Raw genomic sequence first — 15,763 nt, 5'->3', positions numbered from 1 at the left:
TGAGGCAAATGAAAAGTCATTAGACATAGATTATGCAAATATGGGCCTAATTTCCGTATTCAATGCAAAATCCGCTAATTCCTAAGTGGTAAATAATGGGAATTTACTTCTGACATATGTCCTGGAGGTTTGAGGTCTTCGAACTCCTGCCTAACTTCGAACTTTCAAAGGACTGGGCTTAATTTGCCAAATACACACTGCACTTAATAGTACTGAACTATTCTATGGGCATTCAATATGCGTCATTTGGTACATAACTGACAACTATTTACGATGACGAGCTCTTATTTCCTTACCACCCTTTACCTTTTGACCTTGAGATTAAGTCAACAGATCAGACCACCACCATGTTCAAGCAAGAAAAACACTTGTGCCTTTCTGTGATGTTTTTGCAAAGTTTCCAGCATCTAAAGTCTTCTTCGCACGCTAACATGTCAGTCTGAAACTATAATTTGAGGTAAGACGTTTTTACTTCTTGATTTCGGCCGTTATGACAGTGGGAATACTAAGTAATTGTGGTGGTTCTCTTTTCCGACAGACAAAGCTGTTAAAGATTGTCCGACATTTATTGAAGAAAAAAAAAACTTACAGTTTCGTTCCTGTACAGTGTGTAATGATTTCAGAGTTACCTTTTATTCAAAAGGATTGGCGTGCCAAATTCCCATGGAAACACACCCACACATATACGTAATAGTCGCTAAAACTTTCAGAGATTGTCATGACACAAAGGGGGGAGGGGGGTGGGTCAGTGACCTTTCATTTTCGGTGCCTCCGGCTTCGCGGTCACATAGAACTTTGCCTGCATGACACAACTAGGAACCGTTTAGTAGCACTATACACGACATTAACCTCCTACAGTGCATGTGTTCTCAAACTTTACCTTTTCAACGTTTCGTGAGAAGACCTTCATTCATATAACCACATCCGTTGGCTCACTCTGTCAAGCTTGGGGAACGTGCCTGCCTTTCATTATAGCCATGGCGCAGTCAGGTATTGTGTACACATGTTGTTATGTGCATTGTGTAACATAAATATGGCGTCGGTCATATGTGAAGGTTGCATCACCTGTTCTTTCAATGATCTCGAAACAAGGATCGCTTCAGTCTTTTTGAATATCCAACTAAAGAGGAGAAGTGGTGTGCACTGCTTGTAAATTTTGCAATGTTTTGATTGGATCTTTGTGGTTTGATTCTTAATTAAGTTAGGATCAGATTACGCTTTGTGACATCGTCGCCATTTGTATTTTGCCACATGGGAAGAGGGGGATGGCGTGTTCCTCTTTTCGTGTTTTGTGCATTTTGTGAATGTTGTACGTTTGTATTACCCCCTCCCCCAAGTTGTGTTACTGTAGAATTTAAGTGTAATCAGGGGTAACTTTGTATTCATACAATTTTTACGAAATTCATACCATTCCCTACTAAGAAACAAACGAGTTTTTCGGAATACATACGATCCTTACTATTACTAAAACTCGTATAAATTCCGTAAAATTCGTATGTTCCTTAGTAGTGGATCTTGTGGATACCGTAAAATTCGTATGTTTCTTTGTAGTGATTCGTATGGATTCCGTAAAATTCGTATGTTTCTTAGTAGTAAATCATATGCATTTCGTAAAGTTCGCATGTATTCTGTAAAAATTCTACTGAAAATACTTAGGCACCCTTGGTAATTCGAGGCGTGACGACCACATCCTCAGAATAGCACGCACTACAAAAGAGTGTTTACCCACAAAGGTTGTACAACAAACTCATATTACACAAGGTGACTTCCTCAAACACCATTCAAATAACAGCTTATCAATTCTAGCTAAAGCTTATTAGAAACCAATTTTAAGTGTGTAATAGTCGTCTTATCTCCTTTTTCCGTGAATCTTTCGTGGTGTTCTTTTGATTGACAGTCTGTTTCCTTGTCAGCATGGGGAGAGAAGATATGTGTTAATTTGTGAGGTTGAAATGGCGGGCATTCAGCTCTCTCACGTTCACACCTGGCTTGTTAAGGGCCTTTTGACTCCGTGCGCTCAAGCAGAATAAAACGGCCCGACAAGAACAATGGCATACCGGAGATACCACTTTGTCGGTGGCACAGATTAGGCCACACCAACCTATATATCTGATTGACATCCTCTGAAGACCACAAAGTCAAGGAAAAAATTCATGTGTAGCAGTCTAATAATTTTCCCATGATCTAAGTTAGAGACAAATAAAGAAAGTGTCGAAACGCTGAAACGAACGAGACACTGTGTAAACTGAAAGATGTTCTATTCTTGTTGTAATGATAGAAAACAGACGCATATGTTTGTGACAGAAAGACCAATTGTTAATACAGGCTTTTTATTTGACGTCATATGCGCCATGTTGGATTACAGCGTACGTCAGTAAAGCACAAGAAGACGCTACTGCTTTATCCAATCACCCGATGGGGATTCAAATTATAACTACTATGACGTCAATGAAAAGTTTGTATTGTCTTCATTTTACTGACGTTCTACCCAGTTTATATAGAGTTCTCGATTTCTGGCTACTTACTTGTTGGGGACTGAGACCATCGTTCGAAAGACATGAAATTTAAATTTTTTGCTTTTAATTTTTAATTAGTTTTACGGTATACAGCAGGCTAAATGAAATGCACTTGTAAATGTCATCCTTAATCAAACGTGATATTGTCTGGCCTGAAAAAGTTTCAATTGGAGCTCATTTGCGGTGTAATGTTCGTTTGCACGCACTGATCACGTGAACACCTTAAGGTCACAACCGGTAAGAACTGGTTGGAACTAGTAACAACCACAGAACGTTTTCCCTCACTTTCCTTATCACTAAAGACAGTTGCTGACCACTATGTTGGTCTCCTTGATTTGCATTTCGATGGACCGTACCTTAAGCGTACATGGCGTTGCTTTTGTTGTTGTTGTTGTTGTTGTTGTTGTTGTTGTTGTTGTTGTTGTGTCGATGCAAGTTATCAGCAAGTTTCATGTATCCTTTTGGTATTCCTTTCTGTCAGCTATACACACTTGTTACATGTAGAGGTCATTCGAGAGGGTCATGATTTTCTAGATGTCCGAAAACGCTTGTGCTACGAGTCACTGAAATGTACGCTGCATGCGCGTCCTTCAGCAATTGTTGGTGTTCCTATGACCTCACATTATAAACGCTTCATTACACCGGCAGGTGAGCGGGTGACTCAAAAGTCATTCGTCACAAGACCATGTGTCAGTAGCCAGATTGCCGCGGGCGAATTCCTATAGATTTTTTTTTACACATGCCAGCACACCGTGATCTATATCTCTAGTTGATCTTAACAAAGGTGTCCTTATTCTTATCCAGAACGTAATGTGTATTCGCGAGACTCCGGACGATCAGTCGGGTGAAATTGGTTTATTCCAGTCAATGAACTTTACCAAACGTTTGGTCAACTGTCATTAACAGACAACTAACCACCGTGTAACCCTTGACCGATATGGTACCTTAGTTGCAATGTGTTATCAGGCATGTGCAGGAGTTGTTGTGTTGTAGTTGCAATAGAATCTATCAAGGTTTTTGTTGGATGATTGGTCGACGTTGCATCAGAATTCAAGTCGAAGCCTTTATTTTTCTTCCGTCCAATGCATATGATTATATTGCTTGCGTCTGTGTTTGTGTGTGCGTGTGCGTGTGTCCGGATGCTTGTAGTCAGCATAACTCAAGAACGTCTGGATGGGTTGTAAAGATATTTGGTATGTGGGTAGGTGTTGGGAGAACAAAGGTCAAGGTCGATTTCGGGCCCCCTGGTATGTGACACTGAAACTGCATTGGCGTTTTTGTCATAAACTTCCAAGGAGAATAACTGAACAGAAACGACAAATGTGGGCCTTATTTGTATGATATATATTTCATGGAGATTTGAGGTCTCCTAACTCTTGTTCCTCAAGTTTTCGACACAACTAGATGGAAACGATATATGGGATCCGATGCCATCCTCACATACGTTAACACAACCTTATGCGCGCTTATAAAGATACGTTCTAATGACGTTTTAATTATGTTATCGTTAAGGGTCCTATCGCATTCGTCGTACGATGGTCGTACGGTTGTCGCACGATAGCAAACTGGGGGCATTTTGAGTAGATTCGTGCATTTGTCGTACAAAATTCAGCTGTCTTGTTACCAAAAAGGTTGTCCTAGATCCTTGTCAGTAGTTGGTTCTGTCACAGCCCGATTAGAATCTAAAATCGCACGACAGCTGAAGACGAATGTGACCTCACCGTGACCATGTAAACTTTAAGCACATTGCACATCGCCAATACACTCCTTTTAAGTTAAAAGTCCTTGTCAATGTGTACTTTCCATACGTCAAATGTCACTGTTTGCCCAATGAATTGCTTCCTCAATGAATCACGTCATTGTATGTTGAATGAGGGCGTGTTTTTAACGTGATTGTCAATGGTACATTGTTTTGCCTTCAATACTGCGAGTGGGCGGTTGCTGCACTGACAACACCTTTGGCACGTACCAGTCAACAACAGACTATCGTTAACCATTAATTTACTGTACCACATGAAGCTGTGGTTTCCAGAGAGACATCAGAGTAGATTTGTGAAAACAAAAATGAAATGCCTGAGCTGAAAATGTACAGTCAAATGTCACCGTACATGTTTAGCTGTAACCTGTATTTCATATATATTTGACTTTTTTTTCAATCGTGCATAGTTTTTCATAACCATGTATTCTTGATTTGACAGGGACCATTTCCTGTGCCTGGGGCGTCGCTGCCATTCCTGTCCAAACCGGCAGAGGTCCTCGTTTGACAAGGTATGGAAAGAGGCTTCGTGTGCAGAGTGACGGGGCTCTTGCGAGGAGGGGTGGACAACGAAGGTAGGCCAGCGTTGAACGTTGTTACCGGAATCATAAAAGGAACCTGCAGAAAGGGCGCGAACGAAGAAGAACAACACATAAGACCTGCTAGAACAATACAACACCTAAGTGAAACTGTAAGTCGAAGAAATCGTCAATCAAAAGATATTACAAAAGACCTCACTCATAAACTGAACCTGAACACAAATCCTGAAGAAGACAATAGCTTAGACTCTACCTTGACCGCTATCAAAGACCACTTGCAAAGCCATTCAGACAATCGTAATGATACTAACGTCTTAGAAAAGACTTCTACATCACATTCAGCAACTTATCACCAAAGCAAAGATCAAAAGTTTAAATCTATGCACTGTACGATTCACGACAACATAGTAACGTGTTACGATAGAGAAAATAAGTCCGAAAGGCAGGATTTTCGAATACCCGACGCATTGAATGTCGCACATGTGAGCAAAGTTGACTTGTCGTCAGATCCAAACAGAGTGATATCCATCGTTTCGGTACCAGTAGACACTGAGGAATCGCATAAGGGTCAAGAAACCCATTCTTGTGGCCATTCAGATCAGGAAATAGACCAAAACAACATGAACCAGGTACACGGCACAGTGACAGACTATCATAGACCGTACCCAAACAACACAATCCCGAATGCAAGGTACTATCAAGAACTCGCAAAGAATACCAGACTTCAAACTTCAAACTTTATTGATCAATCAAAATTTCAAAGACAGTCTGGCCAGTGCACCACCGCTTGCTGTGTCAACTGTGCTGGTACAGTGGACCAACTCATACCTCAAATCGCCCCATACTCCTCTCCGGAAATAGGCAACGAGCCACTGGCATCCAGGACCTCTACAGCGAGGGCACCTTCCACCGAACCAACCGTTCCCATCGAACAAAATGGCGTCGGTGTTTACGAAAGAAGCCATGGTCAGTATGGCACACCAAATCATTTGATATCGACAGAGCATCGTGGTACACCAAACCAACCCCGTTGTCCAAGAAGTTACCCGCTTGAGTCAGTCTCCACAGAAAACGTTCAACAATCTAGGTGCCACTTCGATGGGAGGTCGTCAGTGCCCCACCGTGTCGAAGGTGTGTCCCCCAGCCCCAGGCGTTTTCCATCGAACCCTGCCCGACGTGGCAGCCTAACTAGCTCTGGCCTGGGTTCGTCTCCTCGGTCAAATATGTCGCGCTTTGGCTCTAGTAGCTCCATAGCAAGCTACACCTCGGAAGACTCTGTTTTTTGTTCCACTACCGGCGAGCCTGGCCCCAATGGATTTGAACATTCCACAGCCAACGACGCAATGCGACAGGATAGGGCATCATGGCATGTAACAACAAACGGTAGAAGGAGCTCTAATGCTACCTGTAGGAACGAGAGAGTTGGAAGTGTAGAGATAGTATACGCAGACCAGCATGGACGACACCCCTCACGTGAACAACACATGAGAATTGTACCACAGAACTACAACATGTACGGTCACCATTACCATGACCCCAGCGGTTTGACTGCATTGACAATGAATACGGCTGACTCGAACCCACTCAACCAGTTTCATCAGCATCCACCTGTTGCTATCAACCAGGACATATCTCTCGTCCCGGGCTATCGGCATGCGCAGGAGCGTCCCACGGCTACCCAAGCATCGACTGCACTCACGACGCTTGCTGAAAAAGTAAACGTCAGAAGACCAGTGGTCCAGCAGCTACCGGTGATCTCGGAAGTCTTCACATGCAACTTCGGGGGTTCGGCGGTGATGGAGAGCGAACAACAGCCGAACATAGTCTCACCTTACATCGTTCACTTCGACGACGATGGCAAGGTTAAGAGAACAGAAACAACCTCCGCTGGAAATAGAGAAACTTATCAAAGCGTGAACGTTCCCGTGCTACCCAGACCACCCCCATCGTATGAAGAGGCGTTGAAGAATATAATTCGGCACAGTGGAGACCAAAATGGTCAGAGAGACGTGGTGCCGTACACGCAGGCATCCCTTCAGGTGCAGACTCCACAGGATGCACGAAATGTCTGGTACCAGCTGCACTCGTCACCACGATTCATAAGAACACCACAAACAACGCAGACAGAGATCAAAACCAGCCCTAAAAAAGCTCGAAGGCGATCGAAGAAATTCTGGAAGCAGGTGAATGTATCGGACAAAGCAAGAAGAAGGAAATCAAAATCACCCCGGGCACAGCTAGAAAAAGTGCCGCAAGAGTCTGCTAACGCAGCCGATGGCACACAGGAAGAAACCTCAAGTGCCTCGCACCAGCTTCATTCGACGGAAGAAGTAGCATCAGAAGCAGCCGAAGAAGTAGCCTCAGAAGTAGTATCACAAACACAGCAACCAATACAGCTGCAAGAACCTACTGTCGCACCTGACAGCACATCAGAACAAGCACACCAGATCAGGTGTCGGCTGCAGTCAACACAACAAGTGGCATCGGAAGCACCGCAGACACAGCAACCAAAACAGCCGGTAGAACCTGCTATCGCACCGGAAAGCACAGCAGAACAAGAGCAGAATAGGAGGTGTCAGCTGCACTCGAGACAACAATTTGCATCAGAAGCACACCTGGCGCAGCAACCAAAACAGTCGGAAGTACATGTCACTAATAGCGCACCAGAACAAGCTCATACGGCCAGGTGTCAGCTGGACTCAACACAACATATTGCTCAAGACGCGTCACAAACACAACAACCAAAAGAGCCGCAAGTACATGTCTTGCCTGATAGCACACCAGAGCAAGCGAGAAGGGCCAGGTGTCAGGTTGACTCTACACAACAAGTTACACCAGAAACACCACCGAAACAACGGCCAGAAGAGCCACAAGTACATGTCATATGTGACAGCACACCAAACGAAACCCAAGATAACAGGTGTCGGCTGCACCCCTCAGAACAAGTGGCGCCAGAAGCAGTGCAGACACAGCAACCAAATCTGCCGCATGAACGTGCTGTCGTAGCTGACAGCACACAAAAACAGACGCAAGATATCACCCATGTCACCTGTCAGTTGCACTCAACACAATCAGCAGCACCAGAAGCACCGCTGATACGGCAACCGAAACAAGCGCAAGTACATGTCACTGACAGTGCGACAAAACAAAGGCAAAGCGTCTGGTGCCAGGTGTACTCAACACAACAAGTAGCCCTCAAAGCAACGCCGACACAGCAACCAAGCGAGCCCCAAGTACATGTCTTCATACCTGATAGCACGCCAAAAGACGTCCAACGTGTTTGGCGTCAGTTGCATTCAGAACAAAAAGAAGCATCTCCGACACAGCAACCAAACCAACCACAAGTACATGTCACTATACCCGATAGCACACCAAAACAAGCCACAAACACCTTGCATCAGCTGCATTTAACACAACAGGCAGCAGAATCCCCAGAACTACCGAGACCAAAGCCATCAGAGTCCGTCAACATGCCTAACGCCACACGGGATGAGAATATGCAGCTACTCCAGCAAAATCAAAAGACATTGGAGGACCTCACGAAAGCAGTGGCCTCTTTGGAGGCAGCAATTCAACAACTACAGCGCCATCAACAGAGCCCAAATCTACCACCGAATCCCGTGCATCTACAAGATGTGAGTAGCTTGTCAACACAGCTACAACATCCGCCAACTCAAGGTCTGGCCAGGCAGTCCGAAAGGGAGGCACCCGTGCATGAGAAGACATTGCCGCCCGCAGTTAAAGACATTCAGACAAGGCTCGATGAGCTGACAAGGTCGATGACAGGAATCCGGTCGAACGTTAACAGCACAAGCCAAGCGGAAGTGACTCAAAACGATCAAAACTATCACAATAGTCCAGCCTTATCCATTCCTTGCGAAAAGCAAGTAAATATCGCCAACTTGATAGAGCCGTGGAAGAGAACAAGTTCACCAATGCCGGCAACTACCTTACACTATCCTGCACAAACCGTATCAAATCCGATTCACAAAAGAATTGGTCTCCAGCATACAGCAACAAAAGGGCATCATCGTTCTGTACAACAATCTGATTCCGGAAAGGTAAATCGGCAGAAAACGACTTTCAACAGCGGGTTCCCTATCAGCAATGCCAGTCGCGAAGTTCCTTATACCATTCCATCTACTTTTCCTTTAAGACAATACGGCGCACATCCTCAAAATACCGGCCAAGCATATTTAGAAGACGCTTTCACCGGGAGACCCGCTGAAAAAAGCCGCGAAGGAGGGTACGTGTCCAACGGCGTGTGGAGAAGTCACAAAGACCAGATAGTCCCAAATGTGGAGATTTTCCGGTCCCATTCACTACGCTTAACACCGGAGATTCACATCCAGCGACCACAAAAGGCAGAAGCAACGTGTTCAAAGGCTCAAGCAGAAGAAGGCCAAAATGGAACTAAAGGTTCGGAACAACAGCACTGTACATTGGAGTATCAAAGGCAATCGTTAGCAGTGCTTGAGAACCAGCAACAAAACAATCAACGAGAGGCAGACATGCATGGATGTCGGGAAAATGTACAGCTGTCAGAGGAGGGTCATGACATTTCAACAGTCACTCAACAGCCGGAAAACACAGAACAGTGTCTACATGATCAAGAAACCTTTCATACGTACACTGGTAAGGAACATATGAAGAAGGCAGCAGAAATGCAATGTCAAAAGGAATCGTCAGAAGAGATTGAGGGTCAACATCAACAACACGTTCAGCTGACAGAAGAAGATCATGGTGGTCAAATGGCCACTCAACACTTGGACCAGACGGACCAGTGTCAACAAGATCAAGAAACGTCTCAGACATATGATGGTCATGAACATATAAAAATGGAAGGAGAAGCCCAGTACCATATGGAATCACTAGAGGAAAAGCAACAAAACGAGGAACAAGAGACAAGTCAACATGAATACCAGCAACAACCCCAATTGCCAGGAAAGAGTAACGATAGTTCAATGGCCACCGAGCAGCCGGACAACATGGACCAAAATCAATACGAATCGTTTCAGACAAATGCTATACAAGAACATATCCATATTAGGAAAGAGGGAGAAACGGATTATCAACAAAAATCTCACGAAAAGCTTGAGGGTCAACAACAGAGCACTCAACGAGAGGCAGAAAACTACAAACAACTTCTGCAGCCAGAAGGGAGTCAGGGTGACTCAATGGTCACTCAACACTCAATGGATCATGTTGATCAATTTCAACAAGAACCCCTGAAGGCACATACAGGACAGGAACATATAAAGAAGGAAAGAGAAATGCAGTGTCAAAAGGAATCACTAGAGGAGCTTGAGGACCAACGGCAAAACAATCAGCAAAACGCAGACAGTCACCAATATCACGGACAACCTCAGCTACCAGAAGAGACTCATAATGTCCAATCAAGCATTCAACAGTCGGACGAATTGGAACAAAGTTTCCAAGAACCATGTCAGACCCAAACTGTACAGGATCATTTCAAGAAGGAGGAAGGAACTCGGTGGCAAAATGAATCGCTAGAGGAGCACGAGTGTCGACAACAAGGCAATCAGCAAGAAACAGACAGGCATCGGTACCAGGAACAACATCAGCTGACAGAAGGGACTCATGATGTCCAAACAAATATTCAACAATCGGACAACTTGGACCAATGTCTTCAAGAACCGTGTCGGGCAAAAGCTGTACAGGATCTCAGCAAGGAGGGAGTAACGCAGTGGCAAAAGGAATCACTAGAGAGGCTGGAGGCCCAACAACGGCAAGGAGCAGACAGAAATGAATATAAGGAACAAATTGATCTACCAAAAGAGGCTCATGATAGCCAATCAAGCATTCAACAGTCAAACATTTTGGACCAACGTGTCCAAGAACCGTGTCGGAAACAAACTGTACATGGTCATCTCAAGAAGAAAGAAGAAACGCATCAGTATCAAAGTAAATCAGTAGAGGAGACTGAGGGTCCACAACAAGACAATCAACCAGAGACAGACAGGAATGAATGTCAGGATCAAGTTCAGATACCAAAAGAGTCTCACGGCAGTGCAATGGTCACTCAACAGCCGGACAACTGGAAACAACGTCTTCGAAGATCAACCCAGAAACAAAATGTGCAGGAACACAAACAGGAGGGGAAAACAGATGGACAACAACCGGACCAAGCAATTACCGAGAAAGAACCTCGACGTAAAAGAAGAATCCCGAGCGGAGATCAGTCAAAGAGCGACCCGGAAGAAATTAATGCCTCCATAAAGTTGCGTCGTTTTGCTACGATGGAAATGCAAAAGGGGACATCAAAAGGTATGATACTGAATTATCATCATGAATAGACTCCATGTTCATTCAGATTTATAAATATATATGCTTATAGATAGCATGAATGTTTTCGTAATATGACGTTTGGCTTTAGCATAGCATATTTCTGTCTTGAATTTATGTATTTGAATATGAACTTTTTTTCATACAGATAAGGATGGTGGTACATACATTCGATCCTTTGATACTTTATACGGCATCAAAACGCTTATCTAATGTCTTATTTTATTGCTGACTAGAACATTCATGTCCATACATTGATAACTTTGCAAGATGAGTTTCTGCAACTGGATAGATTTTGGAAAGGTGTTAGCGAGTGTGTACTTTCATCGGTGACACTGAATGAGATCTGGGGTTCACCAGATCTGGGATCAAACTATGAATTGATATTTAAATGAGGGGAAGCCATATTTTAGATATTCCAATAGGAAACCAAAACAAAACAAAGTCAAGCCAAATTCGATACTAATGAGTCAATCCAGGTGTTTGAGTACATGAGCCAATGTTGTCTCGTGGGGGTGGTAGGGCAAGTTCGACGCGTAGGCCTTCTTTCCTGTTGAAAGTGGGATTTTACATTTTGTCATAGTTTGTCTCTCTAGATCTGACCCCACATATGGACTACTATGGTATGTTATTGATTTTGTTAAAGCAGATCACACAAAGGTGATCCTAAAGACTACAAAGTGGGCTGTAATCAACAAACCGTGGACTCAACTCAACAAGGCTCAACACGATCGACTGGAGGAGGTCTTCCAAGTCTGGAAACATAGACGGGTGGAGAAGACATTGATCTTCCAACTGTCAGAGGAGCTGAACCTCCCGGAAAGACAGGTAAGACCTAAAAGAAACCGGACCATATCATGTCGAGGACAAAAGATAAACAAATCCGTAGGTTTTGCTGTACTACAAAGAGGGCCCCAGATTGACCGTGACCTTCGTGTAGGCAACACCTACCCACATGTTCGATATCATCGCGATCCATCCAGACGTTATTGCTGCGAAAAACCCATACAAACGAACAAACCTAAAACTATACCTCCTTTCAACCTTCTGGTACCTTTCCGGCACCTTTGACCCATGACTTCTTGTTAGCGTTCCCGACGCGCCTAGCATTCAAATGCGGACTGCGGAACTGCCGACAACGCCACTACAAACAAACAAATACACCATTATAATGCCTCCGTTTTCACTAGGTAATGACGAATGCAATTTTTCATATCATTATATGATAATTGTTTTTCGTTACAGATTAAGATGTGGTTTTACAACAGAAAAGAACGAGAGGCGAAGTTAAAGGAATTCCTTGCCAAGAAAACGCCCGATGTGTTCAGATGTTCTACGACTCTCTTCGACAGTGGGTGCCCTTTGGATCCTCTTGCTGCCCTGAGAACAAACCCAAGACAGCTAAGTGTGGAAGACTGTGCAGTAGTTGTGCAGCACTTGCAAATACAGCTTAATAAGATTATAAATCCCTGAGCCTGCAAAATTGATATTCTCACAACAACACTGACAAAACACAGCTTAACAACATTATAAATCGCATTTGAGTGGGTAAATCATATCATAGAAAGGTTTGACTAAAAACCAAAACTGGACTGGCAGGAATTTTCAAGGCGCATGCGCGCACCGATCTTCTCTCAATCCGGGACGAGGGGCGATACCGACTTCCAACAACCTTTGACCCATTGCTAACGTCACAAGTGCGATAAGTCACGGATCCAGAACGATTGGGTCAGAGAGCAGACAAAAACTGAGTGATTTAGTCTAAAATTCCGATGAGTCCAGTTTTTTTAGCTGGAGAAACAGTTTAACTTTTTCATAATGTGACCGTAAATCCTTGTTATAGGAAATCTCAAAAGTAAAATGCATTTGCCGATAGATTTGTATAACTAAAGACTGTGACACCTATATATATGTGATAATTCGATAATGTGATTAAAAGAGCCAAGCCCCATGAATTATAGAAAAAAATCATTAAATCCAAAAATATAATTCTTGAAAGTTTTCTCTTTATATTCGAGAATGTATGTAAGTGCTATGGTGATTGGTTTAAAAATATAATTTTGATTAAATTTGAATGAGACAGAAGATAGGTGGATATAAAGCAATTGAAAGGTGCAAGTTGAATATACGCTATGCAAAGTGTATGAAAATAATGGAAATGTAAAATACGTTGTGATGTTATAAAAAGGATAGAAGATAGAATTTGAATATATAGGAATGATTTACAAAGTTTATTGATCTTCATTGTAAATAATCTCATCAAATTCACCATATATATCTGCAAAACCTCACACTGACAATCATGCGTAAAAAGGACATTTAGCCAGTATATTTATGTCCAAGAACAGTAAATGGTATTTTTACTATATTGTGCATTTTTACAGGTTTCCGATTGTTTGTATGTATTTTATACGTACCAAGTATATGCTCATTGTGAATACTGGGCCAACATCATGTTCAACCGGACTTGTAGTCAGTACATGTGTTTGAGACAGACAGATAGAACGTTGCGCTTTGGTGTATTTGATACTGGACCAGGCATGTAATGGTCTTTCAACTCGACTTAAAAGCCAGTAACCTTATGTGCACAAAGCATATAGTGTGTTGAGTATCTTAATGATTGAATAATGGGACAATAATGTGTTCATGTACGTAAGTCAGACAGATACTGTGTTGCTCTGTTGATGTATGTGATATTGGGCCAGGTAGGTCATGGTTACCCAGCTTGACGATAAGTCAGTAACGTTATAAGTTCAAAGCAAAGAGAGTGTTACTCATTCACGTGTTAAATGATGGACTCAATGTGTTAAACAGGATTTGACTTGTAGTCAGTACATGTTTGTGAGTCAAATACATCCAGTTTTGCTCTGTTGGTGTTTTTGATATTGGACCAGGTATGCCATGGTTGCTCAATTTGATTTTCAGTCATGACGTTTTATGTACAAAGGATTAAGAGTGTTGCAATTTTGATGTGTGTAGTATTTTGTAGGCTACGTTGACATTCAGTTATTGTGTTCGTCAAACATGGCTGATGTTTTTGTTTTTGTACTTTGCTAAGACGACTATGAACTAACGATGCTGACTCGACTTTCAGCCAGTTTTTGTATTTCAATAGTTTTGTAGTTTGTTGATTGTTTGTAAGGGAGTATCATTGAAATGATTGAGTATATGCTTAAGACTTCACGTTTATAATACAGTGTACTTTTATGAGATTGTAATGAGTGTGTACGTCTTATTAACTGTCTGTACTGCATTTATATTTAATGCTTTATTGAGCATGGAGAAGGTCTATATTGTATAAAAATCTATATTTCGAGGATTAATTTTTGTAACGTTTTATTGAGACAAATTGGATTGCATATCTTAGGCCTGAGCTGTGGTAAATGAAAGAATCCAGTGTGTATGTGTTGTTATGCTTTAAGTTTGTATACGTCTTTTTGTTTGTTTGTCTGGAATATGATCGCGGAAATTATGTCTAAAATGACTGTGGAATTAGCGATAAAGTGGAAGATTGTTATCGACGTCTAGATAGTTAACTTTCCATATTCATATAGTATATAGAGTCTGAACGCAAAAACTTGGAGCTGAGTAGAATTCAATTTGATAGATGCGAAGAATTGTTTGCCAGTAAGTCATCTTATTATGCCATATTCTATATATGATATCGTTCAAATTGTGAGCATGATGCAAATGGTCACTTTTCTAGACTATTCGAACAGTCATATGCATAGTTTTAAGGATAGTCGAGATTTGTACCGCTTGTTTTTGTTCATTGGAACATCTTTATGTTGTTGTATAGTTGGGTGTTCAATAAGTATAGCTTTCCCACTGTGCTTCAGAATAGTTGGAATAACGGCCCCACCCCTGTGGCTTCGCCCAAAATGTGTAGCATACCAACAACAATTTTTCAATATAAATTATACATAAACTAGTAGTAAGACATTTTTAATCTGCAGATTGGTATTAACTAAATAGTCCTTACCAATCTGCAGATCAAAAATGGCTTACTACTAGTATATTTATGATTTATTGTTGTTGGTATGCTACATATTTTGGGCGAGGGGCGGGGCCGTTATTCCAACATAATGATATGATCACGAGACAAGGTCAGCTTCTTCTGCCAATGGCAATGCTGCTTTTGCCTATGGAATAAATCTGATATTACATTTGGTGTTTGTCACTTTCTTTCTCAATCCTAACACTTCCCCGTGCTACAGTGAGGAATACAGTTTCAGTTTATTTATTTTAACAAAATATCCGTGTCACCTTATAGCGTGGATTTTACATATACTGTAAGTTCGCGGGGATTTAATTTCGCGGTAGGGAGAAAATTTAGTGTTCGCGGTTGTTTTAACATAAGTAGTGCAAAGTTTCGGCAGAGACGTCATTGTGATAGGAATTGGCTGTTCACGTTTTGTTAGTTTCTGAGGCAATGTTAACTGGTACCTGTAATTTCCAATACAAAAACTGGACTTACTCAGATTTTCCTGTCCAGCTCAAGTCTTTGTCAAGCATTGAGCAATCAACTGCTTCTGTGGCTGGTTTATTGGTCAGAGATTACCCGTGCAATGGCAGCCAGTGCTAAATTGCTGCAGGGTTTACCATCACATAATACACAACAGATATATATTTGCTCCACACTTTCA

General features: G+C 42.3%; 2 protein-coding genes across 3 annotated transcripts; both read left to right on the top strand.

Annotated features, from left to right (window-relative positions):
* Window positions 1-768: 768 nt before the first annotated feature.
* Window positions 769-8,178, top strand: LOC136429564 (uncharacterized). Its single transcript, XM_066419398.1, has 3 exons — window positions 769-990; window positions 4,715-7,862; window positions 8,138-8,178. Exons 2-3 carry the CDS (start codon window positions 4,787-4,789, stop codon window positions 8,176-8,178), a joined length of 3,117 nt encoding a protein of 1,038 aa, XP_066275495.1. The 5' UTR covers window positions 769-990; window positions 4,715-4,786.
* On the top strand, window positions 7,860-15,283 carry LOC136431487 (heat shock protein DDB_G0288861-like). Of its 2 annotated transcripts, none has more exons than XM_066422878.1 (3): window positions 7,860-11,099; window positions 11,767-11,945; window positions 12,363-15,283. In XM_066422878.1, the coding sequence occupies exons 1-3, from the start codon at window positions 8,282-8,284 to the stop codon at window positions 12,588-12,590; spliced, it is 3,225 nt and encodes a 1,074-aa protein (XP_066278975.1). In that variant the 5' UTR covers window positions 7,860-8,281; the 3' UTR covers window positions 12,591-15,283. The 2 variants fall into 2 exon arrangements, with proteins under 2 accessions (XP_066278975.1, XP_066278973.1); XM_066422876.1 differs by having other exon boundaries at window positions 11,764-11,945.
* Window positions 15,284-15,763: the final 480 nt, after the last annotated feature.

The sequence above is a fragment of the Branchiostoma lanceolatum genome, chromosome 3 (assembly GCF_035083965.1).
Source record: "Branchiostoma lanceolatum isolate klBraLanc5 chromosome 3, klBraLanc5.hap2, whole genome shotgun sequence".
Classification (NCBI taxonomy): domain Eukaryota; kingdom Metazoa; phylum Chordata; class Leptocardii; order Amphioxiformes; family Branchiostomatidae; genus Branchiostoma; species Branchiostoma lanceolatum.
The sequence above is the reverse complement of the archived record's forward strand: the minus strand, read 5'-3'. Positions and strand labels throughout refer to the sequence as shown.